This window comes from Zalophus californianus, chromosome 13 (assembly GCF_009762305.2).
Source record: "Zalophus californianus isolate mZalCal1 chromosome 13, mZalCal1.pri.v2, whole genome shotgun sequence".
In the NCBI taxonomy this organism is placed as follows: domain Eukaryota; kingdom Metazoa; phylum Chordata; class Mammalia; order Carnivora; family Otariidae; genus Zalophus; species Zalophus californianus.
This window is the reverse complement of record NC_045607.1, coordinates 48,786,489-48,811,002: the sequence shown is the minus strand read 5'-3', so window position 1 is coordinate 48,811,002 and position 24,514 is coordinate 48,786,489. Positions and strand designations below refer to the sequence as shown.

Here is a 24,514-nt window from a genome sequence, read left to right as displayed (position 1 = left end):
ACTTGAAAATTTGTGCTCATTCTGGGCACCGTACTTCTCTCTGAAATAAATATGCTATGGTTTATCTCTTTGAGATTAGAAATAGGAGATTCCTGGGGCACCTGGGTGGCTCAGTCAGTTAAGCATCTGCCTTCAGCTCAGGTCATGATCCCAGGGTCCCTGGATCGAGTCCCTCATCGGACTCCCTGCTCAGTGGGGAGTCTGCTTCTCCCTCCCCCTCTGTGCTGTCTCTCTCTTGTGCTGTCTCACTCTCTCTCAAGCAAATAAATAAAATCTTTAAAAAAAATAAAAATAGGAGACTCCTTTGTGAGGCTTAGATTTTATTAAACATTAGCCTTAGAGCCATGTAAGCTTGGCATAGAATTATTAACAGTTGAGAGCCTTCTGTACTGCTTTCTGCCTTTCTAGGGTTTGGTCCTACATCTAGTCTGGAGCAGTACAAAGGTTAGGGCTTTAATGGGTGGCTTGGGTTGTCTATCTTTAGCACTGGGAGCTACTTAGTCTGATGTCCTCATTTTATAGATGAAGAAACTTTGCCCAAGAGAGGTTAATTCTCTTGCCTGAGATCACACGGTTCGTTGCAGAGCCAGAATGTAAATCTGGAACTCTTGACCCTTTTAATCATTTTAGTTCATTGCTTTCCCTTCAGTATTTTCCTTCTCCTCTCTGCTTGCAGTTTTTTTCCGAGATAGGAAACAGTAAGTGATTCCAACGAAGCTAGGTAGGCACTGTTTGTATGAATAATAATGATGACAGCATCCCATGGTTGTATTTGTTCCTCAAAACTTGCATAGCTTATTGTCTGCCACTATTAATTTTACAAGTGATCAGGTTGATTGTATGGTCAACCCATCTACCATTTTGAATAAGGTGTTATAGTCAACTTTGTATAACTTGAGTAATGGGTTTGGGGATAAGTGAAATTTTAAGGCATAACTAAGGTTTTGCTTGGTGGTCTTTTGTACCACATGCTTTTTTTGATCAACAGTGCTTCTAATGAAGAACAGAGGGGACTTGTTTAAACCGTGGATCCTTTCATTTACCTTGACCTTTCTCAGTTGGATGTACTTGAACGAAGTGGAATGGCTAACGAGTAGTGAATAAGGGGAAGAAGGAAAAGAGAAATCTTGAATAATCCATAAATTTAATAGTCCCTGAATGCATTAAGAATGAATTATACTTAGCCTTATGACATCTTAAATGTTCCAATGATAATATTTTAAATAGAAAAATGACCGTTTTCTATCATACCCACATTAGTAGGTATATTATTGAATATTGTTTATTTTGGAACGTGATTCTATATTTTGCAAAAGAATAATTTTCCATGAGTTTTCCATGTAAAATTCTGGAGTTTCTGCTGTATTGTGTTACTCTTGCACACCTAATGTTAATATTTGATGACTATATTTCCATTAGAAACTTAGACATTTGAGTATGATTGATTGCTTTTGGTTCAGTGTAAGGAAGGGTAGAGGTGGAATCATAGTCTTTTTTTTTTTTTTAATAGCTCTGGAATGGTACCATGGTTTGATCAGTTTTGTGCCTCTCGTAAGTGCTTGTCATTTTACAGTAACGCAATGGTTCTTAACCAGGGGCAGTTTTGCCCCCTAGGGGACACTTGGTAATGTCTGGAGACATTTTTGATTGTCATAACTATATTGGATGCTATTAGCATCTTGTGGGTAGAGGCCAGGAATGCTGCTAAATATCCTTCATTGCATTGGACAACCCCCAAAATAATTCTCTGACCCCAAGTAGCAGTAGTGCAAAGATTGAGAAAACTTCATGCATGGCAGTTGCACCATAAAGTATATTGAATTAGAAAATGCATTCATCCTAGTAAGCATAAAGCTTTCTAGATTTGTATTTGCACACCAATTTGATGATTCACAAGGGAGAATTTAGCTCGTTGCTTCATTATGCTCAAAGTATTAAAACAAAATTTTGGCAATTATAATTGATTTTAGGTTGTATTCAGTTGAAATAGTAAAATATTATAATCAAATGTTAATCACTAGTAAGATTCAGTGTTCTTATTTTGGACTTCCCTTCTGCCTCAAGAGAGCTTCTTGGAATCAATATTGTATATTATTCTCTGCAATATTTGCACTTGGATCAGACATAATAAATTCTTTGGAAAAGTTAATTATCCAGATGTCTAAATCAGTAATTAATCTGGATAATCCCTATTCTCCTATCTTCTACTTCATCTCATCTTTAGTGTTTAAGTCTGAGATACTAAATAGACTTTGCTGAATCCAATGGCTAGCAAAACAGGCCTTTAGCTTCACGCAACAAAGCTAGAGTGGTTTCCACAATTCCAGTGTAGTAGAAGCTAAGTTACATTGGCCATATGTGCAGCATTCCTGATCCTACTTTATTTTATTTATTTATTTTTTAAGATTTTATTTATTTATTAGAGAGAGAGAGAGAGAGAGAGAACAAGTAGGCAGAGTGGCAGGCAGAGGGAGAGGGAGAAGCAGGCTCTCCACCGAGCAGGGAGCTGGACGTGGGGCTTGGGCTCACGACCTGAGCCGAAGGCAGCCGCTTAACCGACTGAGCCCCCCAGGCGCCCCGATCCTACTTTAAAATTACTACCTCTTATTTCTGTTGACCCGATTTAATTTGGACAAAAATTTTAAACTGTAGATAGAAAAAAAAACCCCCACCCAAACAATAAATAGATACTTCATTTTTTTGTGGAGAGTGAGGATCGAGATGGAGGAAGGAATAACTTATAAGGGAAGAGTATTGAAAAGCACTTAAGTGCTTTATGATCACACACAATGTGTGATAATACATAATGACGTGATAACTTGTTGGATATTCTTCTTAAATAGTCATAAATGCCACCGTTAGGTGGAGTATTAATGGATGGTCCTATGTGATGCTCCTCATTTCAATATGGTGCTTGGCAGGAGCCAAACCCATACCTAAAATGATTGCAGGTGCTGTTCTTTCCTTTTTATTCATGTCTACTGGAACATGACCTACTGAACTCTCAACCTTAGAAGTTTGGCTGGTGTGACATTCCTGGGAGACTGTCAGGATTTGGAACATTTGTTTGTTAACATCTGTGGCAACTAGAGCAGAAGCAATTCTAGGTAGGTTTAAGTGCCAGCGAGTTTGGGATTTGGAAATAGGATTTTGATAGGGTTTTTGAGTGTTGGCAGAAAGCGTTGGAGCGATCCCTTAGCAATGGCAGTCATCTGATCAGTCAGAAATAGCCTGTGCTGTGACAAACGGGAGGCTGCTAGGAAGTGACGCTAGCGCGTGATAGATTAGGTGAGGTTGAGGAGCCCGTCAAGAGATGGTGTTCTAATATGAGGGAACTGTGGAGTTGTGGCAGAGCCATGCTTCACTCCAGAGTTTCCGTGTGACGGACCTGCCATACTTTGCTGTTTAAGAGGAGCGAGACTTCCGAAAACTTGCTGACTCTTCACCTCCCTCTTCTGGGGCTTTTTTCCTTGTAGTGGTTCTCAGCCCTGGCAACATGTTAGAACTGCTGGAAGAGTTTTTAAAAATGACTAATGCCTGTGCCCCACTCCTAGCAACCCCAATATAATTGAGGCCTGGGTATCGTTTGTTGTTTTTGTTTTTTTTGGGGGGGGGTGTCGGTATTTTTGGTATTTTTAAAAGAGCTCCACAGATGAATCAAACATGCTACGAGGATTGAGAACCACTGCTTTATAGCAGGGCCTCAGAATTGTCTGGAGGGCTATTTATTAGGTCTGGGCTGGGGCCTGCTAATCCATTTGCATTTTTTTTTTTTTAAAGATTTTATTTATTTGGCAGAGAGAGACACAGTGAGAGCAGGAACACAAGCAGGGGGAGTGGGAGAGGGAGAAGTGGGCTTCCCCCTGCCCGAGGAGGGAGCCCGATGTGGGACTCGATCCCAGGACCCTGGGATCATGACCTGAGCCTAAGGCTGACGCTTAAGGACTGAGCCACGCAGGCGCCCCCTCCATTGGCATTTCTAACAAGTTCCCAGGTGATGTTGATACTAACCTTTGAGAATCACCAAGAAGACAGTCTTAAAAAAAAAAAAAGTCATTTGGGTTTAATTGATGGCTTGATTTTTTTTTTAAACCTTGCTAGAGATACATTGTAGGGTTAAAATTTGAGATTAAAGAGTATTATGTATATGATTCCTTTTATGTAAAAAAGGAAAGGGTTTTTTTTAATTGTTTTATTAATTTTTTTGGAGGAAAAAGCCATATCAATAATAACTAAAAGTTTCATATAGTACTTCATAGTTTAAAAAGCTAATGAACTTACTATTTCTAATAGGCTTTTTGAACTATTTAAAATAACCTTTTTTTGTGGGTTTTTTTTTCCTTAAACCTCATTATTTGAGAATCTTGCAGATTTCAGATCTTATGTTTTGTAGTCTCTTTAGGTATCTTAATGGATGTAGCCCAAATAAAATTTCTCATTCTTGTTCAATAGAAATTTTAAGAATTTTCAGTTTAAAGAGTTTATTTTGAGATGGGAGAAATGTTTTCTTTTTCCTTATCTTAAATATGCTGGAGGAATGGAGCCATACCTGAGAAGAACAGGGCGTAAGTAGGAACAGAGAAGGAGAGAGTGCGTATAAGTTGGGGCAATGTTAGAGGAAATAGAACCTTCCAGGTTTGGAAAGAGAGGAGGGGGAGATGGCCCAAGATTTCCAGGAATAGAGAAACCCAAGGAGATGGATATGACCGAGTCCTGGATTCAATAGCTTGACCAAAGTCCCAGAGTTATTGTGTGGCCGAGTTTGTGCTCAAATTTGGATCCCTAAGACTCAGAGTTGATTCTCTTTTCTGCAAAACAGGTAGGTAAAGGAAAAAAATATTAGTTCTAATGACCCAGCTCTGCAACAAATGATAGTTTTGAATCCTAGAAAAAAGTTTCTAGATGGCATTGGCCCTTGTTGCTCTATTTGGATATTGAGAATTTCTAGTCCCTAAACAACAGTTTCCAATGTGACTTTCTGTGCTTTTCAGAAATCATCCTCAGCCTTTGATCACTATGCTTGAACACAGACCTGATTGCTGGCCAGTACTTTTGCAGCAGCTGACGGCTTTTTTCCAGCAATGCCCTGAAAGGTAATGTAAAATAAAATAAATGAGGGAGATGGAATGGCGTATGCTCATTTTAGAGCTTTTTTTTTCTTTTTTTTTTAAAGCTACTTTGACTATGTTGTTTTAGAACAGAATATAGTAGTGTTTTTAAGAGGCAAAACAAAACAAAACAAAACAAAACCCTACCAGATCTAACTGATGGTTGAAATATTGGATATGAGAAAAGCTATTATTAAAGAAGTTAAGACCTTCCTGCTCAGTGGGGAGTCTGCTTCTTCCTCTCTCTCTGCCCCTCCTCCCCGCTCATGCTCTCTCTCTCTCTCTCTCTCTCAAATAAATAAAATCTTTAAAAAAAATGTTAAGCATTGGTTAGTTAGGAAAGTTGACTAGAAATACTAGGTAAGCTACTACACAATACATAGAAAAGATAGCTTCTTCCTCCTGGGAATTGAGTAGTGAGTGATCTCTCCATTAGAAACCTGCCAATTGGGATCAAGTAATACCGCCACACATGGGCTCAGTTTAGCTTCACCGGGGCGTTCTGATGGTCCTCAAAAACTCCCCCCTTTCTTCCATTCTTACTGCCATGACGCTGGCGCATATCCTCATCTCTTGCTGTGGCTTTTGCCACTGTTCCTCATTGACATCTCTGCCTCCAATCCTGCCCTGCTCAGAGCAATTCTCTAAACATCCATCAGGGTGTTATGTCAAGAGAGTAAATCTTGGGATGCCTGGGTGGCTCAGTCATTTAAGGTCTGCCTTTGGCTCAGGTCATGATCCCAGGGTCCTGGGAGGGAGCCCCATGTCAGGCTCCCTGCTCAGCGGGGAGTCTGCTTCTCCTTCTTTCTCTCCCTCTTTGTGCACATGCACTCTCCCTCTCTCTCAAATAAATAAATCTTAAAAAAAAAAAAAAGAGTGCCTGGGTGGCTCAGTTGGTTGAGTGACTGCCTTCGGCTCAGGTCATGATCCTGGAGTCCCGGGATCGAGTCCCGCATTGCGCTGCCTGCTCAGTGGGGAGTCTGTTTCTCCCTCTGACCCTCCCCGCTCTTGTGCTTTCTTTAAAAAAAAAAAAAAAAGTAAAATAAAATTTACTCTCTTGTTTTTTTTTTTAAAAGATTTTATTTATTTATTTGAGAGAGAGAATGAAAGAGAGAGAGCATGAGAGGGGGCAGGGTCAGAGGGAGAAGCAGACTCCCCGCTGAGCAGGGAGCCCGATGCGGGACTCGATCCCGGGACTCCAGGATCATGACCTGAGCCGAAGGCAGTCGCTCAACCAACTGAGCCACCCAGGCGCCTCGAGAGTAAATTTTATTGTATCACTCCCTTGCTTAAGTTAACACAATTGTGGTTTTAAAACTGCACTTGCATAGTGTGGGCTGAGCATGGGGACTGCCCTCTACCTCGTTGGCTCTTTCTATAGAACTTACATGTTGATATCTTATGGCAGCTTTCTACTGGCAAACAATAGTGTGGCTTCCAGAATAGTTGGAAAATCCCTGGGCTAGAGGGTAAAATCGAGTTTGTTATGCTAGGCTCTCTTTCTCACACAGTTTCAGTCTATTTCCCCAGTTTTCTCTTGACTTACTAATTTATGAATGGTGTATTCAGCAGTACTCGGACTTGCTTTTGGTTCCACACAGAAAGCCATGCTGTTCCCTTACCTCCGTGCTTTTGCTTATCAGTACCTCCCTTACTCTTGAATTTTACCCCAACTCTTTCCTGACTCATTTCTCTATTTTAAATCTCTCTGCTCGAAAGTCCTCGCTTACCAAGCTGAATGAAGTGTCTCTTTTATGTGGTCTCAGTAACTTTCAGCTGTGATTTGTAACATTATTGTACTTCATTGTATTATAATTCCTCTCTGGGAAAACTTTCTGAGGGCAGCACCGTGTCTCATTAGTCTTTGTATTAATAAAGCTTGGCGCATTTCCAGGTGCTCTATAAATACTGAATTTATGTAGATGAGGTGGGTTGCAGAGGGCCTTCTAATATAAAAATATCACTGCCTACTTAGTACCATCATGCAAGGTCATGATAGGATGCAATTGTCCGAGGTAATCCAATGCCTGAGTTACATTCACCATACCAACTACATTCATATTTCCTTGCTCTTGAAGGTCTTACAGTGTCCTATTCTTTACAGTTTCTTAGAACACCATTTCTAAGTCCATGACTTCAATGTTAGATGGGATTTCTAGGCACAGTGTACTGCCACAGGAAGTTTTAATAGACATAGGGAACCTTGGATCATCTGCCGGTGAGAAAAATTAATGTGACATTTGGATGATAGCTCAACATAAACATCACTGTCCTCTTTTCCGTCAACCTAGATTGCATTTTCCAAGGTAAGATATTAATATTTCCTAAATAAGTCTGTTCATCTTTGTCAGAACGTAAAAATAACAAACTTATAAATACATTTTTTTAAAGATTTTTTTTTATTTATTTGAGAGAGAGAGAGAGAGAGCATGAGAGGGGGAAGGGTCAGAGGGAGAAGCAGACTCCCTGCTGAGCAGGGAGCCCGATGCGGGACTCGATCCCGGGACTCCAGGATCATGACCTGAGCCGAAGGCTGTCGCTTAACCAACTGAGCCACCCAGGCACCCTAAATACATTTTTTTAAATGAAATTTCTCACTCTTGTTAAATAGATAAGGATATTTCATAAAAGATTCTGTTGCTGTTGTGCCAAATTTATTATTAAGCTTGTTTTTAGGGTAATCCTTGAGAGTATCTTTCTTTTCCAATTCTTGAGTTAGCCATCATGTAATTAATTACCTTTTGGTTATCTTCATTTCAAAGGAGTACTAAATTGGGATTTGGAAGTAGTTCTCCTAATGAAATATGTCCAGATATTCATGAGGTAAAAAAGATTATTAATTGACTTGGGTTTTTTCACTGATAAGCTTCTATTGACTCTTTTCATTCAAGTTCTCACATGTTAGATTATGATATCTAGAGCCTTTCGGAAGTTCTATATTAAATTTATTTGCTAAGAATAATTTCAGTTGCCTCGTTTCTACTTTTGTACTATGGGGTTATTCTTTGCAGAATGAAATTGATATTTCTGGTTTGCATTTTTCAGCAGACCATTAGTTTCCTGAAATTTAATTTTAGAGCAAGTTAGCTTAGTAACTTAGTACTTAGTAACTTTAGTTGTTTGGAAGGTAATGAAGGAAGGTTGGTGATTTAATTTACTAAGAATATAAATAGCGATTCACAACTAGGGGAAGAAGGCAAAATGTTGTGAAGAGAGCTTGTATTCTGGTTCTTCCTGTGTTAGGAATTGTTGATTAGCTGGGTTCATTTTTAATAGTATGTAAATGTCCTGACATGGCAGTTTATCTTCATGCTAGTTTTTTTCGGCATTATTTTCTAATTAAATTCTGCATTCATTTATAGAAGGCCTGCGACGTTAAGACCTGAGAATTGCATAAATTGCCAATGACATCATTGTGTCTAGGCCTGGTACTTTAAGTTTATCTAGTCTCACGCATAATATCTCAGATGAAGGAATGAAGGAGAGCAATACCCAAAGACTTTCTCAAGGTCACATGGTTAGTTAGTGGTTGAGATGGGCCTGAAGCCTGTTTCTTTTTTTTTTTTTTTAAAGATTTCATTTATTTATTTGACAGAGACACAGGGAGAGAGGGAACACAAGCAGGGGGAGTGGGAGAGGGAGAAGCAGGCTTCCCATGGATCAGGGAGTCCGATGTGGGGCTCGATCCCAGGACCCTGGGATGATGACCTGAGCCGAAGGCAGACGCTTAACGACTGAGCCACCCAGGCGCCCCCAAGCCTCAGTTTCTTGACTCTCATTCTGAGCTTTCCCCTCTCACTTCTCCTTCCGTGAACATAAAGACTTGTGTGTAGATAGATACATGCACAATTAGTTATGTTTTTAAACATTCTTAATCACTTTGGGATTTCAGGTTGTCTGTTTTATTATATTTCTTTTCTCCTTCAGATCTGTCAATTTATACCCCACTGAAATGACAGTCATCAGATACCATGTAGGAAATACAAAATCTAAAATCAGGACAGATTAAGCCAAGGAGATTTTTATTTTTAATTTTTTATTCATTTATTTATTTTAAAGATTTTATTTATTCATCTGACAGAGAGATGGAGAAAGCACAAGCAGGGGGAGTGGCAGGCAGAGGGAGAGGGAGAAGCAGGCTCCCCACTGAGCAGACAGCCTGACATGGGGTTCTGTCTCAGGACTCTGGGATCATGACCTGAGCCGAAGGCAGGTACTTAACCGACTGAGCCACCCAGGCACCAAGCCAGGGAGATTTTTAAACAGTATGTTGTCCTAAAGAAGCTTAGCATTATGTTCGTGATGTCAAACAATAATAGCGTCTTGGAAATATGTTTCTTTATGAACCTTGCAGTTTGCACTCAGCATCTCAAAGTAGGAGAAAACTGATAAGCTATTTGTGGATGTTCTTGATACCTGGTTAGTATTTATTCTTTGGGGAATGCATTATTAGAGATGGGGAAACAATGTTTCTTAAATCTCTCTTCTGGAAACTTCATATTCTAACCTATACATACATTGTCTGCTTGCTTGATCTTTGAAGATTTTTTTGGTTTCCTAAAATGGATGGTGTGATAAAGGCATGTTTCAGTAATAATTATGAACTCAGAAGTCCTCAGAAGTTTTTTGTAGATTGTGTAAATATTTATTTCATAAGGAAAAAATTCCTCCAGCTTGTGAGCTCCATCATAATGAGTATTCTTGTTTCTTGCTTTGTTTCTAGCACGTAGAAGCGTGAAGGGGATGTTGTAGGTACTCAGTAAATTTTGCCAAGAGAATCAGTGAATAAATAAATCTTATCAGTTTGGTAACTTTAAAATTTTTATTAAGGTTAATGGTGTTTTGAAATCACATTGCTGTGTAATGTATAGTATTAGAAAATTACATTTGTCAAGCATAATTCAAATAGTGTTTCCTCCATGAAGTATTGAAGTATTGTGCTTTATACCTTTCTTTTAGAAGTTTTCACTTTCTGTCCTCTAGTCCAGGAACACAGCTGATTGCTACTGTTAAATGTATGCCTCTTTTTTTTTTTTTTTTTTAAAGATTTACTTATTTGAGACAGAGAGAGCTTGTGCAAGCAGGGGGAGAGAGAGAGAAGGAGAGAGAAAATCCCAAGCAGGCTCCGTGCTTGATCCCATGACCCTGAGATCACGACCTGAGCCAAAACCTGAGCTTAACCGACTGAGCCACCCAGGCACCCCCTAGCCTGTATGCCTCTTAAGGATAGATAATGTTGGGGCACCTGGGTGGCTCAGTCGTTAAGCGTCTGCCTTCAGCTCGGGTCATGATCCCAGAGTCCTGAGATCGAGCCCCGCATCAGGCTCCCTGCTCAGCAGGAAGCCTGCTTCTCTCTCTCCCACTCCCCCTGCTTGTGTTCCCTCTTTCACTGTCTCTCTCTGTCAGATAAATAAAAATCTTAAAAAAAAAAAAAGAATAGATAATGCCTGTTCACCTTTGTATCTTATCTCATAGTTATTTATAATAAATATGAAACAGTAAAATTATATCTGATCCACGCTAATTGTAAAACTAAGTATAATTGAATCGATTAATTTAGTAATTGAACGTCCCTTGGGAGGCCTGGTATGTCATTCTTGGTGATAACAGCAGTTAACAGAAATCCATGCTGTCATTTGGCTTACAGTCTGGGCTGAGATAGAGATATTAAGTAAATTATGACAATATATTCATTGTCCTGTGGAAGCACATAATGGGGATCTGCCTTAGGCTAGGGAAGGCCCTCAGGGAGTCATTTTAAAGGAGAGAACTGGAATATTATGCAGCCATCAAAAGGAATGAGATCTTGCCATTTGCAACGATGTGGATGGAACTGGAGGGTGTTATGCTGAGTGAAGTAAGTCAATCAGAAAAAGACATGTATCATATGACCTCACTGATATAAGCAATTCTTAATCTCAGGAAACAAACTGAGGGTTGCTGGAGTGGTGGGGGTGTGGGAGGGATAGGGTGGCTGGGTGATAGACACTGGGGAGGGTATGTGCTATGGTGAGCGCTGTGAATTGTGCAAGACTGTTGAATCACAGACCTCTACCTCTGAAACAAATAATGCAATATACGTTAAGGAAAAAAAAAGGAGAAGATAGCAGGAGGGGAAGAATGAAGGGGGGTAAATCGGAGGGCTGACGGACCATGAGAGACGATGGACTCTGAAAAACAAACTGAGGGTTCTAGAGGGGAGGGGGGGTGGGCGGATGGGTTAGCCTGGTGATGGGTATTAAAGAGGGCACTTTGGGTGTGGAGTTATTGAGATATATTGAAATCTAAATAGATAAGAAAGATTTGTAAAGCCTTCCCACTTTGAGTGGGAAGAGCTTAAGAGGAAGGACTTGGCAAATTACTTTACCTCTCTCTGCTTTCATTTCTGCATCTGCGTAACAGGATGATTTTATTCCGTAGGGTTGTGATGAGGATGACATGAGTTGAAAGGCATAAAGTGCAATAGCTTGGACACCACGTGTGTTAACCATTTGACAAGTAAATGTTAACTGTTCATATAGGCTTCTTGGTATGTCTGTATGGTTTTGTTTTACATAAAACTTCATCTATAGAGTTTTTCCAAAAATGCATGCCCATGTCCTATTCCTGGAGAGTGCATCCTGACATCTGCAATTCCAAAAAGGTTCTAGGATCATTTTGATGTTCACCAAAGCCTGGTCCTGCAGATGCAGAGGCTATTTTAGTGTGCAAGTAGAGGTTCTCGTAGTCCTGGGCTTCTGGCTTGTGGGCTCCAGGTGTTGTCATTTCCCCCAGGACACAAAGACCTGCTTGGCATGGATCCAGGTAGGTCATGGTAGAATTGAAGAATCACAAAAACAAGTTACATTCCATGTATCCTAGTGTGTCATGAACTATAAGTGATGTTTGACAATTACTGCTTGGTACCCTGTTTAACTTGGTGACTGGCTTATGTATGCATGGATGATTTGCAGGTCAGAAGTTTCATGTATCCAAATAATGGCACCATTTCTATGGTATTTATATTGCGAACCATCCCAGTTGCAAGAATATGCCAAATTGCGACTAATGCTGCTCAAAGTCTTTCTTCAACCCCGGGTTCTTGGTGACCCAGAGCAACCATCAGTCTTGGAACAACAGATACTTCAGCTGTGTTGTGACATGGTTCCGTGTTTGCAGGTAAGGCCCCTCGTCCTCCTTCACTGATACAACAGCAGCATCAATAACTGTTGGTTGTTATCGTCATGCATAGAGTAGAACCTATGTGATTTGCAAATCTGATACCAGCCTGGTTCCAGAAACGCTCACAGGCTTTTGGAGATGAGGAAGGAACCAAATCTAGATTTAACATTTACACATAGCATGTTAACCAAGTTCACAGACCTATAAGTCAACATAATCCATTTTAGGATTAGTAAAAATGCAAACTTTCTGTTCAAGGAAGACTTCTCAGGGTAAAGAATTTTGAGTTGAGTTTCTCTTTGTGTTAGACACAAGAGAGTTACAAGATTAGAAAAATCTTGTACAAATTAGAAAAAGGTGTGCCTCTGGGTAGATACAGCCCTGGAGATGCAGGGCTTGACCAGCTGAGTGCTGGCTAGATTCCAGTTTCCACATGTCTCTTTACAACGTATGCGGTGACCCTGATGTTTTCTGCTCCTGAGAAGCCCACGGTCTAGGAAGGGAGTTAAGACAAGTATATAAATTCTCATAATTCGAAGTAGATGGGTAAAAGATGTTTAACAGGTATGGATAAAATGCCTAGGAAGTTCAAGGGAGAAAGAAATATGAGCTAATGTCTCTATAACTGCAGATTTAAAAAAAAAAATGCCAGTTGCCAGTGGGTTGTGATGTTAGTGTAGTGATTAATTTATCAGGCTGTTCTCATCGTCGAGCTTTCTCGTTTGCCTAGAATCTGAGCGCCATTCTGCTTAGCTGATGGAGGGAATCTGTGAATATTTTTCAGAGTGATCACTTGATGTCACAGATGACCTGTTTTAACTTTGTGTTAGCAAAGAGTGACTAGAGTGAATCTTTCCTCTGTGACTCATAAATAGACTTTCCTGTAATCAAGGCAGAGAAAAGTTAATTAAAATGAATTCTCCTGTGGTTTTTCCAAAGCTTTTGTTTTGTGTGGGCAATAAAGCAGTGTATAGGCAGAACATCTTGAACTGGGGTACGCTTTTCCCACCTCATGCTTGCATTACCCAGTTCTGTGTTCTTTGGTGGATGTTTGCCTTCATCCTCATGAACCTATATTTATAAGCCTAAATAACTTCTACAAGTGAGCTCTGTGAGATATTTTGGGGAATCTGTGACTTCTTAATATAGTCGAGATAGGCAAAGAAAAAAGGTGATAGATACCTCATTTGGAACTAATGGAACTAGCAACCTAAATACATGTAATCACTTAACAAATTGGCTTTATTAGAGTATGAAGAATCTGAGCATCAGATTTTTAGTGGGAACGTAATCCATTTTCCCATTGATGACAGGTATTTCTTAAACTCTGAGATAACCGTCCCATGACTAAATTTTTAGTGATAAGCATGCTATTTTGCAAGGCAACCTTTTTTTTTTAAGTACTTCTAATTGACCTACATTTTCTTGAGATTACCCATTAGTTTCCATTCTTCATAGAACAAAACAAAATAGGCTTTTAAAAAAGCCCATCTGCATCCTATTTTGTGTTCTTTCTTTCTCTCTTCTTTCCCTTTCTTCCTTTCCATTCTTCCCTCCTCTCCTTCATCAGTTTCTGTACTAGGATTTCCAGAACTGTCCGTTGCCAGGAATTTTCTAGTTTATTTGCGCTCAGAATGTGTTATTATGAAATGTTCTTTTTAGAGCTGAATACACTCCTATATTTGTGGTCTGACCCATAATGTGCACGTGAATAGAATCTCATCAATTAAAAAAAAATGTTATTTTAGAAATAGCCATGCCACCCTGTTGACCCATGATGAAACGATGGTTAATGAAATTTCTAGTTTCTTTTCATGCCAGATGCTCTTCCATTTTGTATTTGTATTGGTTTGTTTTTTACTTACCTCCCTTAAACTTCACTCTTGACTTTGGTCCAAATAGTTCCTTCTTTTTAATTGTGACTCTCGTCATTGTACATGTTATCCATTGCATATAATCTATCACTGCATCAAGATAGAACATTACTTCACAAGTATTGCTAAAAATTTTGGTAATATTAACAATTAGAGAGCCTGTAATGCTAACTTGCTGAATTGTCCACATTTTTTTTTATTATGGCAAATTTCAGGTATGCACAAAAAATACATTGAAGGAAATATATTGTCCAATAAACCTGAGGCTTTGTCTTGTTATAAATCCCTTTTCTTGGGGACACCTGCGTGGCTCAGTCGTTAAGCATCTGCAAAAAGAGTAAAATAATTTGGCTACTTGACGGTTCACATTTATTTTTTTATAACTTAGTATTTTCTATCTCTTCTCTCTTGTTCTTTTAATATCTTTTTTTCCTCCTATTTGCAAGGAATTAATTTTTCTCTTTGTGTAACTTATAGTCCTTTTGGGTTACTATGGTGGTAACGATTGGTGAAAGGTACAGCTGGTCAACTGTAGGCTTTCCTCTTGATGAATTTAACAGACACAAGGCTTCTGATTGAAGCAGATGGTTCATTGTTTGTAATTTCTGGTAAATGCCAATGTGTCTGTGAGCAGGACCATATCCTTAATACCAACTCCAGAATTTTGATCGGAACAGCTGGGTTTGAATTGAATTGGGATTTTCAAGAGCACCCAAGTCCTTCCTATCTAATGCATTAGCCTGTTGAGAAGACACCCTACCATTTGAATATGGTCTTTCATTGCATCTGCCAAGTGTGGAAATGATGCTGTCAGTTAAGGTTGTCTGAGCAAATATCTTCCAGATGAAGGGCTTAGTAAGTACATTAGAATAACATGCTAACCCTTTTCTTCCAGGTAACTGTGTTGGAATCATTGAAAGGAGAGTTCATTTGGAGAGCGCAAAACCAACTTTAATTAATTTCCTTCAACATGTTGGCATGGTCGATGTACTTTGTCTTAAAAATCTGCACTCAGAGAAGTCAGAAAAATAAATGAAAAGAATTTGTGTCAGCCAGCAGTAACAAAAATGGTAGCAAATTGTATTTTGGTTAGTGACAAAAATAAGGCAGAGTTTATACCTGGTTTAATTCTCTTTGAGTCATGTAAATGTCTTCATCTGTTTAAGTCTTTATAGGTTTAGAAAAAAAAGATTGTTAATACTTCTTACATAGTTTAAAATTATCCTTTGTTTTGTATATTATTTTAATATCATGTAATGACTTTTTTTAAACAGGTAAAAGATTTGATCCAGACAACAGAAGTGATGCTGTTTATTGAGGAAGTATATTTAAGCCTTCTGCGTCATCCCGTTTTCTGGAAAATTCAGCTTACCCAGCTGACCCTTCAGCTGCTGTGTGTCTGCGAAGTCAGCTTAACAATAACTGGGGAATGCTCATCTTTAATTCACCTTTTAGAGCACGGTGTTGAACTTCTGAAGGAGGTAAGGAGAGTACGAGATTTTAACGCGTCACTCACTTCTCTTAATTGGGTCTTTCAGTAGCAGGGTGCGTGTGCTCTTTTACTTCACTGATACCAAAGGTGTTTTGATCAAATACCATGAGATCATACTATTAATGTACTACCATTGTCATCTGTTATAAAAACAAGTCATTACATTTGTAGCACCAGTTAAGGGTCTACCACTGTGGCATTTTTTTTTTCCATTTATGTACGTAGAACTCAAGTCTCGAACACCTACTATATGCCAGACCCTATAGAATACATACATAAAAAGACACTTTCTGTGACCTCAAGAGACGTCCAGACATGCACATAAATAATTTAAGTAACTGGCGTCCAATAAGGTGAAGGCTTCTATGGGAGTATATGTAAAGGGCAGCGGGAGTACAGGTTAAGGGAAGTTGGGCATGAGTTCTGATTTGAGGAAGTCTGCCTAAGAGTTTGCCTGATACAAACCAGACGTTGGGGAGGCATTCCAGCTGTGGAATAGCCTGTGCTCAACCACAGACACATGAGCAAGCAGAGCAGGCAGGATGTGTTCAGAAGACAACATCTGCCATATTGTTGACAGATGAAGGTGTAGGAGATAAGGCTGGTCTACCATGAAAGGTCTTGCATACCACACGAATGAGTTTACGATTTTATCTTCTAGGCAATGGCATGCTATTGAAGACCTTTCTGCATAGAGGTGCCCTCACATTTTTGTATATGGAAGATGGTTGTAAGAGATTGGAGGAGATTTTAGAGCAGGGCTACACTACTAGGGCAGGAAGTGAGGAGGCATGTCTTACACTGCGGGTCTGGCCTTAAACTACCACAGAGTGAGTGGCTTAAACAACACAAATGTATTTTTCACACATCTGGAGACTAGGAAGTCAAAGAATAGGGTGCTGACCAGCTGGATTCGGGTGAGAGATCTCTTCTTGGCTTATAGATAGCTTCCTCCTTGCTGTGTTCTCACAGCGTGGGGAGAGAGCAAGAGAGAGCTATTATTTCTTTCTAAAAGAACACTAATCCTTACTGGATTTTGGCCCCATCCTTATGACCTCATTTAATTTTTTAATTACTTCTATGCTCCAAATATAGTCAGTTTGGTAATTAGGTCTTCAACATATGTATTTGTGTGGCAGAGGCACAATTCAGTCCATAGCAAGGGACTAATTAGGGGAAGAGAATAGGAAAGAGTGGAAGAGAGTGGGAAAAGAGAAAGGGAGAAGATGAAATCAAGAGGGCTTTGTGGCTGATTAGATGGTCAAGGAGAAGTTCCTTGGCAGAATCTCCACTGTCTCTTTTTTTAAATTTTTTATTGTTATGTTAATCACCATACATTACATCATTAGTTTTTGATGTAGTGTTCCATGATTCGTTGTTTGTGCATAACACCCAGTGCTCCACGCACTGGGTGTGCCCTCTTTAATACCCATCACCAGGCTAACCCATCCCCCCACCCCCCATCCCTCTAGAACCCTTAGTTTGTTTTTCAGAGTCCATCGTCTCTCATGGTTCATCTCCCCCTCCGACTTACTCCCCTTCATTCTTCCCCTCCTGCTAACTTCTTCTTTTTTTTTTCTTAACATATATTGCATTGTTTGTTTCAGAGGTACAGGTCTGTGACTCAACAGTCTTGCACAATTCACAGCGCTCACCATAGCACATACCCTCCCCAATGTCTATCACCCAGCCACCCATCCCTCCCACCCCCCACCACTCCAGCAACCCTCAGTTTGTTTCCTGAGATTAAGAATTCCTCATATCAGTGAGGTCATATGATACATGTCTTTCTCTGATTGACTTATTTCACTCAGCGTAACACCCTCCAGTTCCATCCAAGTCGTTACAAATGGCAAGATCTCATTCCTTTTGATGGCTGCATGGTATTCCATTGTGTATATATACCACATCTTCTTTATCCATTCATCTGTCGATGGACATCTTGGCTGTTACCACAGTTTGGCTATTGTGGACATTGCTGCTATAAACATTGGGGTGCACGTACCCCTTCGGATCCCTACATTTGTATCTTTGTGGTAAATACCTGGTAGTGCAATTGCTGGATCGTATGGTAGCTCTATTTTCAACTTTTTGAGGAACCTCCATACTGTTTTCCAGAGGGGTTGCACCAGCTTGCATTCCCACCAACAGTGTAGGAGGGTTCCCCTTTCTCCACATCCCCGCCAACATCTGTCGTTTCCTGACTTGTTCATTTTAGCCATTCTGACGGGTGTGAGGTGGTATCTCATTGAGGTTTTCATTTGGATTTCCCTGATGCCAAGCGATGTTGAACACTTTTTCATTTGTCTGTTGGCCATTTGGATGTCTTCTTTGGAAATATGTCTGCTCATGTCTTCTGCCCATTTCTTGATTGGATTATTTGTTCTTTGGGTGTTGAGTTTGATAAGTTCTTTATAGATTTTGGATACTAGCCCTTTATCTGATACGTCATTTGCAAATATTTTCTCCCATTCTGTCGGTTGTCATTTGGTTTTGTGACTGTTTCTTTTGCTGTGCAAAAGCTTTGTATCTTGATGAAATCCCAATAGTTCATTTTTGCCCTTGCTTCCCTTGCCTTTGGCGATGTTTCTAGGAAGAAGTTGCTGCGGCTGAGGTCGAAGAGGTTGCTACCTGTGTTCTCCTTTAGGGTTTTGATGGACTCCTGTCTCACGTTTAGGTCTTTCAACCATTTGGAGTCTCTTTTTGTGTGTGGTGTAAGGAAATGGTCCAGTTTCATTCTTCTGCATGTGGCCGTCCAATTTTCCCAACACCATTTGTTGAAGAGACTGTCTTTTTTCCATTGGACATTCTTTCCTGCTTTGTCAAAGATGAGTTGACCATAGAGTTGAGGGTCCATTTCTGGGCTCTCGATTCTGTTCCATTGATCTATGTGTCTGTTTTTGTGCCAGTACCATAGTGTCTTGATGATGACAGCTTTGTAATAGAGCTGGAAGTCCGGAATCGTGATGCCGCCAGCTTTGCTTTTCTTTTTCAATATTCCTCTGGCTATTCGGGGTCTCTTCTGGTTCCATACAAATTTTAGGATTATTTGTTCCATTTCTTTGAGAAAAGTGGATGGTATTTTGATGGGGATTGCACTGAATTTGACATCTTCACAATGTTTGTTCTTCCAATCCATGAGCATGGAACGTTTTTCCATTTCTTTGTGTCTTCTTCAATTTCTTTCATGAGTATTTTATAGTTTCCTGAGTACAGATCCTTTGCCTCTTTGGTTAAATTTATTCCTAGGTATCTTATGGTTTTGGGTGCAATTGTAAATGGGATCGACTCCTCGATTTGTCTCTCTTCTGTCTTGTTGTTGGTGTATAGGAATGCCACTGATTTCTGTGCATTGATTTTATATCCTGCTACTTTACTGAATTCCTGTATGAGTTCTAGCAGTTTTGGGGTGGAGTCTTTTGGGTTTTCCACATACAGTATCATATCATCTGCAAAGAGTGAGAGTTTGACTTCCTCTTTGCTGATTTGGATGAGAGCGTTTCCCCATTGAGAATGATATTCGCTGTAGGTTTTTCATAGATGGCTTTTATGATATTGAGGTATGTACCCTCTATCCCTATACTCTGAAGAGTTTTGATCAAGAAAGGGTGCTGTACTTTGTCACATGCTTTTTCTGCATCTATTGAGAGGATCATATGATTCTTGTTCTTTCTTTTGTTAATGTATTGTATCACGTTGATTGATTTGCAGATGTTGAACCAGCCTTGAAGCCCAGGGATAAATCCCACTTGGTCATGGTGAATAATCCTTTTAATGTACTGTTGTATCCTATTGGCTAGTATTTTGGTGAGAATTTTTGCATCCATGTTCATCGAGGATATTGGTCTGTAATTCTCCTTTTTGATGGGGTCTTTGTCTGGTTTTGGGATCAAGGTAATGGTGGCCTCATAAAATGAGTTTGGAAGTTTTCCTTCCATTTCTATTTTTTGGAACCGTTTCAGGAGAATAGGCATTAAGTGTTCTTGAAATGTTTGATAGAATTCCCCTGGGAAGCCATCTGGCCCTGGGCTTTTGTTTGTTGGGAGATTTTTGATGACTGCTTCAATTTCCTTCATGGTTATAGGTTTGTTCCAGTTTTCTATTTCTTCCTGGTTCAATTTTGGTAGTTGATACATCTCTAGGAATGCACCCATTTCTTCCAGGTTACCTAATTTGCTGGCATAGAGTTGCTCATAATATGTTCTTAGAATTGTTTGTATTTCTTTGGTGTTGGTTGTGATCTCTCCTCTTTCCTTCATGATTTTGTTGATTTGGGTCATTTCTCTCTTCTTTTTGATAAGTCTGGCCAGGGGTTTATCAGTCTTGTTAATTCTTTCAAAGAACCAGCTCCTAGTTTTGTTGATCTGTTCTACTGTTCTTTTGGTTTCTATTTCATTGATTTCTGCTCTGATCTTTATTATTTCTCTTCTCCTACTGGGTTTAGGCTTTATTTACTGTTTTTTTCTCTAGCTCCTTTAGGTGTAGGGTTAGGTTGTGTATTTGAGACCTTTCTTGTTTCTTGAGAAAGGCTTGTATTGCTATATACTTTCCTCTCAGGACTGCTTTTGCTGTATCACAAAGATTTTGAACAGTTTTGTTTTGATTTTCATTGGTTTCCATGAATTTTTTTAATTCTTCTTTAATTTCCTGGTTGACCCATTCATTCTTTAGTAGGATGCTCTTTAGCCTCCATGGATTTGAGTTCTTTCCGACTTTCCTCTTGTGATTGAGTTCTAGTTTCAAAGCATTGTGGTCTGAAAATATGCAGGGAATAATCCCTGTCTTTTGGTACCGGTTGAGACCTGATTTGTGACCTAGGATGTGATCAATTCTGGAGAATGTTCCATGGGCACTAGAGAAGAATGTGTATTCCGTTGCCTTGGGATGGAATGTTCTGAATATGTCTGTGAAGTCCTTTTGGTCCAGTGTTTCATTTAAAGTCTTTATTTCCTTGTTGATCTTTTGCTTAGATGATCTGCCCATTTCAGTGAGAGGGGTGTTAAAGTCCCCCACTATTATTGTATTGTTGTCAGTGTGTTACTTTGCTTTTGTTATTAATTGCCTTATATAATTGGCTGCTCCCATGTTAGGGGCATAGATATTTATAATTGTTAGATCTTCTTGGTGGATCGACCATTTAAGTAGGATATAGTGTCCGTCTTCATCTCTTATTGCAGTCTTTGTTTTAAAATCTAATTTGTCTGATATAAGGATTGCCACCCCAGCTTTCTTTTGGTGTCCATTAGCATGGTAAATGGTTTTCCACCCCCTCACTTTCAATCTGGGGGTGTCTTTGGGTCTAAAATGAGTCTCTTGCAGACAGTATATCGATGGGTCTTGTTTTTTAATCCAATCTGATAGCCTGTGTCTTTTGATTGGGGCATTTAGCCCATTTACATTCAGGGTAACTCTTGAAAGGTATGAATTTAGTGCCATTGTATTGCCTGAAGGTGACTGTTACTGTATATTGTGAGTGTTCCTTTCTGTTCTATGCTGCTTTTAGGGTCTCTCTTTGCTTATAGGACTCCTTTCAATGTTTCTTGTAGGGCTGGTTTCGTGTTTCCAAATTCCTTTAGTTTTTGTTTGTCCTGGAAGCTTTTTATCTCTCCTATTTTCAGTGAGAGCCTAGCTGGATATAGTATTCTTGGCTGCATATTTTTCTCATTCAGTGCTCTGAAGATATCTTGCCAGTCCTTTCTGGCCTGCCAGGTCTCTGTGGATAGGTCTGTTGCCAATCTAATGTTTCTACCATTGTAGGTTACATATCTCTTCTCCCGAGCTGCTTTCAGGATTTTCTCTTTGTCTCTGAGACTCGTAAGTTTTACTATTAGATGTCGGGGTGTTGACCTATTTTTATTGATTTTGAGAGGGGTTCTCTGTGCCTCCTGGATTCTGATGCCTGTTTCCTTCCCCACATTAGGGAAGTTCTCTTGTATTATTTGCTCCAATATACCTTCTGCCCCTCTCTCTCTTTCTTCTTCTTCTGGGAACCCAATTATTCTAATGTTGTTTCGTCTTATCGTATCGCTTATCTCTTGAATTCTGCCCTCGTGGTCCTGTAGTTGTTTCTCTTTTTCTCAGCCTCTTTATTTTCCATCATTTGGTCTTCTATATCGCTGATTCTTTGTTCTGCCTCATTTATCCTAGCAGTTAGTGCCCCCATTTTTGATTGCACCTCATTAATAGCCTTTTTGATTTCGACTTGGTTAGATTTTAGTTCTTTTATTTCTCCAGAAAGGGGTTCTCTAATAACTTCCACACTTTTTTCATGCCCAGCTAGTATCTTAAAGTCATGATTCTGAACTCTAGGTCCGACATCAATTGATGTCCGTATTGAGTAGGTCCCTGGCAGACGGTACTACCTCTTGTTCTTTTTGCTGAGGTGATTTTTTTCATCTTGTCATTTTGTCCAGAGGAGAATAGATGAGTGAGAGAACAAAATGCTAACAGGTTAACAACGTCCCCAGCAAATATACTCTATACAAATCAGAAAAGACCTGAAACCAGGGGAAAGGAAAGGGAAAGAAAGAGAAAGGAAAGAGAAAAAAAAATAAAAGAAAAAGATAAAAACAAACAAAAACAGAAGAAAACAAAAAAAAAAATGATCAGGCTAGTGCATAGATCAGTGCCACACACTAGATTTTGGGCGTATTTTGGTCTGTTAGAAGAAAGTGCCTCCTAAAATTTTAAAGGAAGAAAGACTTATATATGTACAAAATAAGGGTTGATACAATGAAGGGATGGCAGATGACTGTAGAGATGAAAATTATAAAAGATTTTATACAAGGAATTGATAAGTTGTTTGAAAAAAGAAAGAAGAAGATATAAAAAAAAGAAAAAAAAAAGGGAGAGAATGTGATCAGGCAGGATACTAGAACAAAGCCATACACTAGTCATTTAGGGTATATTTTGATCTGTTAGAAGAAACTGTATCTCAGAATTTTAAAGAGAGAACAACTTACATATATGCCAAAAATAAGGGTAACTACTATGAAGGGATAAAATATGACTCTAAAAATGAAAAATTTTTTTTAAAAAAGGGATTGATAAGATGTTGGTTTAAAAAGGGAAAAGAAAAATTAAAAAAGAAACAGTTAAAAAAATTAACTTTGAGAAACTAATGAATCATGGTAAAAAAGCCATGAATTCTATGTGCAGTATTCCCCTAGCGCTGGAGTTCTCCCGTTCTCCTTGATGGGTAAACTTGGTCTTGGCTTGCTGGCTGTTCGTGCTGATCTTTTGGGGGAGGGGCCTGTTTCCGTGGTTCCCAAATGTCTTTGCTGGAGGCGGAATTGCCCCGCCCTTGTCCGTCCGGGCTAAGCAAGCTGCTCCGGTTTGCTCTCAGGAGCTTTTGTTCCCTGCAAGCTCTTGGTACAGCTTTGGAGGACCAGGGTGAAAATGGTGGCCTCCCACTCTCCGCCCGGAGGAGCTGAGAACTTGGGGCCCCGCTCCTCAGTGTGCCCCCAGAGAAAAGCAGTCAATCACTCCCGTCTCACCAGTCTCCAGCTGCACTCCATGCTCACCCGGCCTGTGACCAGCGTTTATATCTCAGACACCTGACCCCGTGTGGAGTCTCCAAACCCAGCAGATCCCTGCGGTGCACTCCCGCGCCGTTCCTCCCAGGGGAGGAAGGGGAGTCTCCCCGGCTCTGCTGCTTGTTGGGTCCCTGCTGGAGGAGCAGTGGCCTGACTGGGCCGCGGATCACAGTTTATGGCAACCCCGAGCTGAGAGCCCGCGCCTCGGCTCCGTCTCTGCAGCTGGCTTCCCCGCTCCGATACCTGGGAGCTCTGCCGCACTCAGGCACCCCCGGTCTTTCTGTGACCCCGAGGGTCCTGAGACCACACTGTCCCGTGAGGGTTCCACCCCTCGCTTAGCCACTGGAGCGACATCCCTCAGCGGAGCCGACTTCTAAAAGGTCCGATGTTGTGCTCCGCTGCTCTATCACTTGCCAGAAGCATCCATTGGAGGCCCCCTCCCCCGCCGTCTATCCTCCTGAATATCGCCTCGGATTCACTTCTCTGCACGTCCTACCTTCCAGAAAGTGGTTGCTTTTCTGTTCAGAGAGTTGCTGCTATTCTTCTCTTCGATCTCCTGTTGAGTTCGTAGGTGTTCAGAATGGTTTGATCCCTATTCAGCTGAATTCCTGAGACCAGACGAAATCCAGGTCTACTCCTCCCCCATCTTGCTCTGCCCCTCTCCACTGTCTCTTGAGCAACTGCATGGTGCCCTTCACTTTGAGAAATGGTAGGTGATACTGGAGGGAAGAGGATAAATTTGGTTTTAGATATGCTTGGTTTGAGGTGTATATGGATCATGGATAGTTGGATATGTGCTTTTAAAATTCAGGATAGAAGGTTAGGCTAAAGGTACAGATTTGTAGACCTCTACTTCGAGGTGGGAGTTTTACTCATGGGATTACATTACATGGGTTTTCATGGAACTCCAGGGGCTAGAGTGTACTGAAAATAAGGAGGGTGTGGCCAGAAGGATTCTATGATAAGCAGAAGAGACTGAGGACATGAAAATCGGGGAAAGGAATGTCTCAGAAAGGAGAACGGTCAACAGCGTCACGGAGAGAGTGTTTAAAGTAAGGTATGGAAAGAACTCTTAGGGTGCAATAAGTAGAAGTTTATTGTTTACCTTAGACGAAGCCCTTTCAGTGGAGGGATTGTGGTGAGAACCCAATCAGAATAAAGGAGTAAATGGTATGTGGGAAACAGAAACTGAATGTAAATTTTAGTGGGAAGTGGGAGCCAAGGAAGGCTCAAGTAAGTCATTTGTCAGTTGGTCATTCTTGTGATTAGCATGGCTTTACATCTGCTGGGACTTTATAGGTAATATTATATTATATATTATATAATGGTCTATTGGTATTATAT

The 24,514-nt window shown here is 40.1% G+C and overlaps 1 protein-coding gene across 7 annotated transcripts in view; it reads left to right on the top strand.

Annotated features, from left to right (window-relative positions):
- FOCAD (focadhesin) overlaps window positions 1-24,514 on the top strand; it is a 310,627-nt gene that overhangs the window by 62,370 nt on the left and 223,743 nt on the right. For all 7 annotated transcript variants that reach the window (XM_027615362.2, XM_027615363.2, XM_027615366.2 and 4 more), the window contains 3 exons: window positions 4,992-5,093; window positions 12,062-12,266; window positions 15,418-15,624. In XM_027615362.2, coding sequence (XP_027471163.2) covers window positions 4,992-5,093; window positions 12,062-12,266; window positions 15,418-15,624 — 514 coding nt within the window. The remainder of the gene's footprint in view (window positions 1-4,991; window positions 5,094-12,061; window positions 12,267-15,417; window positions 15,625-24,514) is intronic.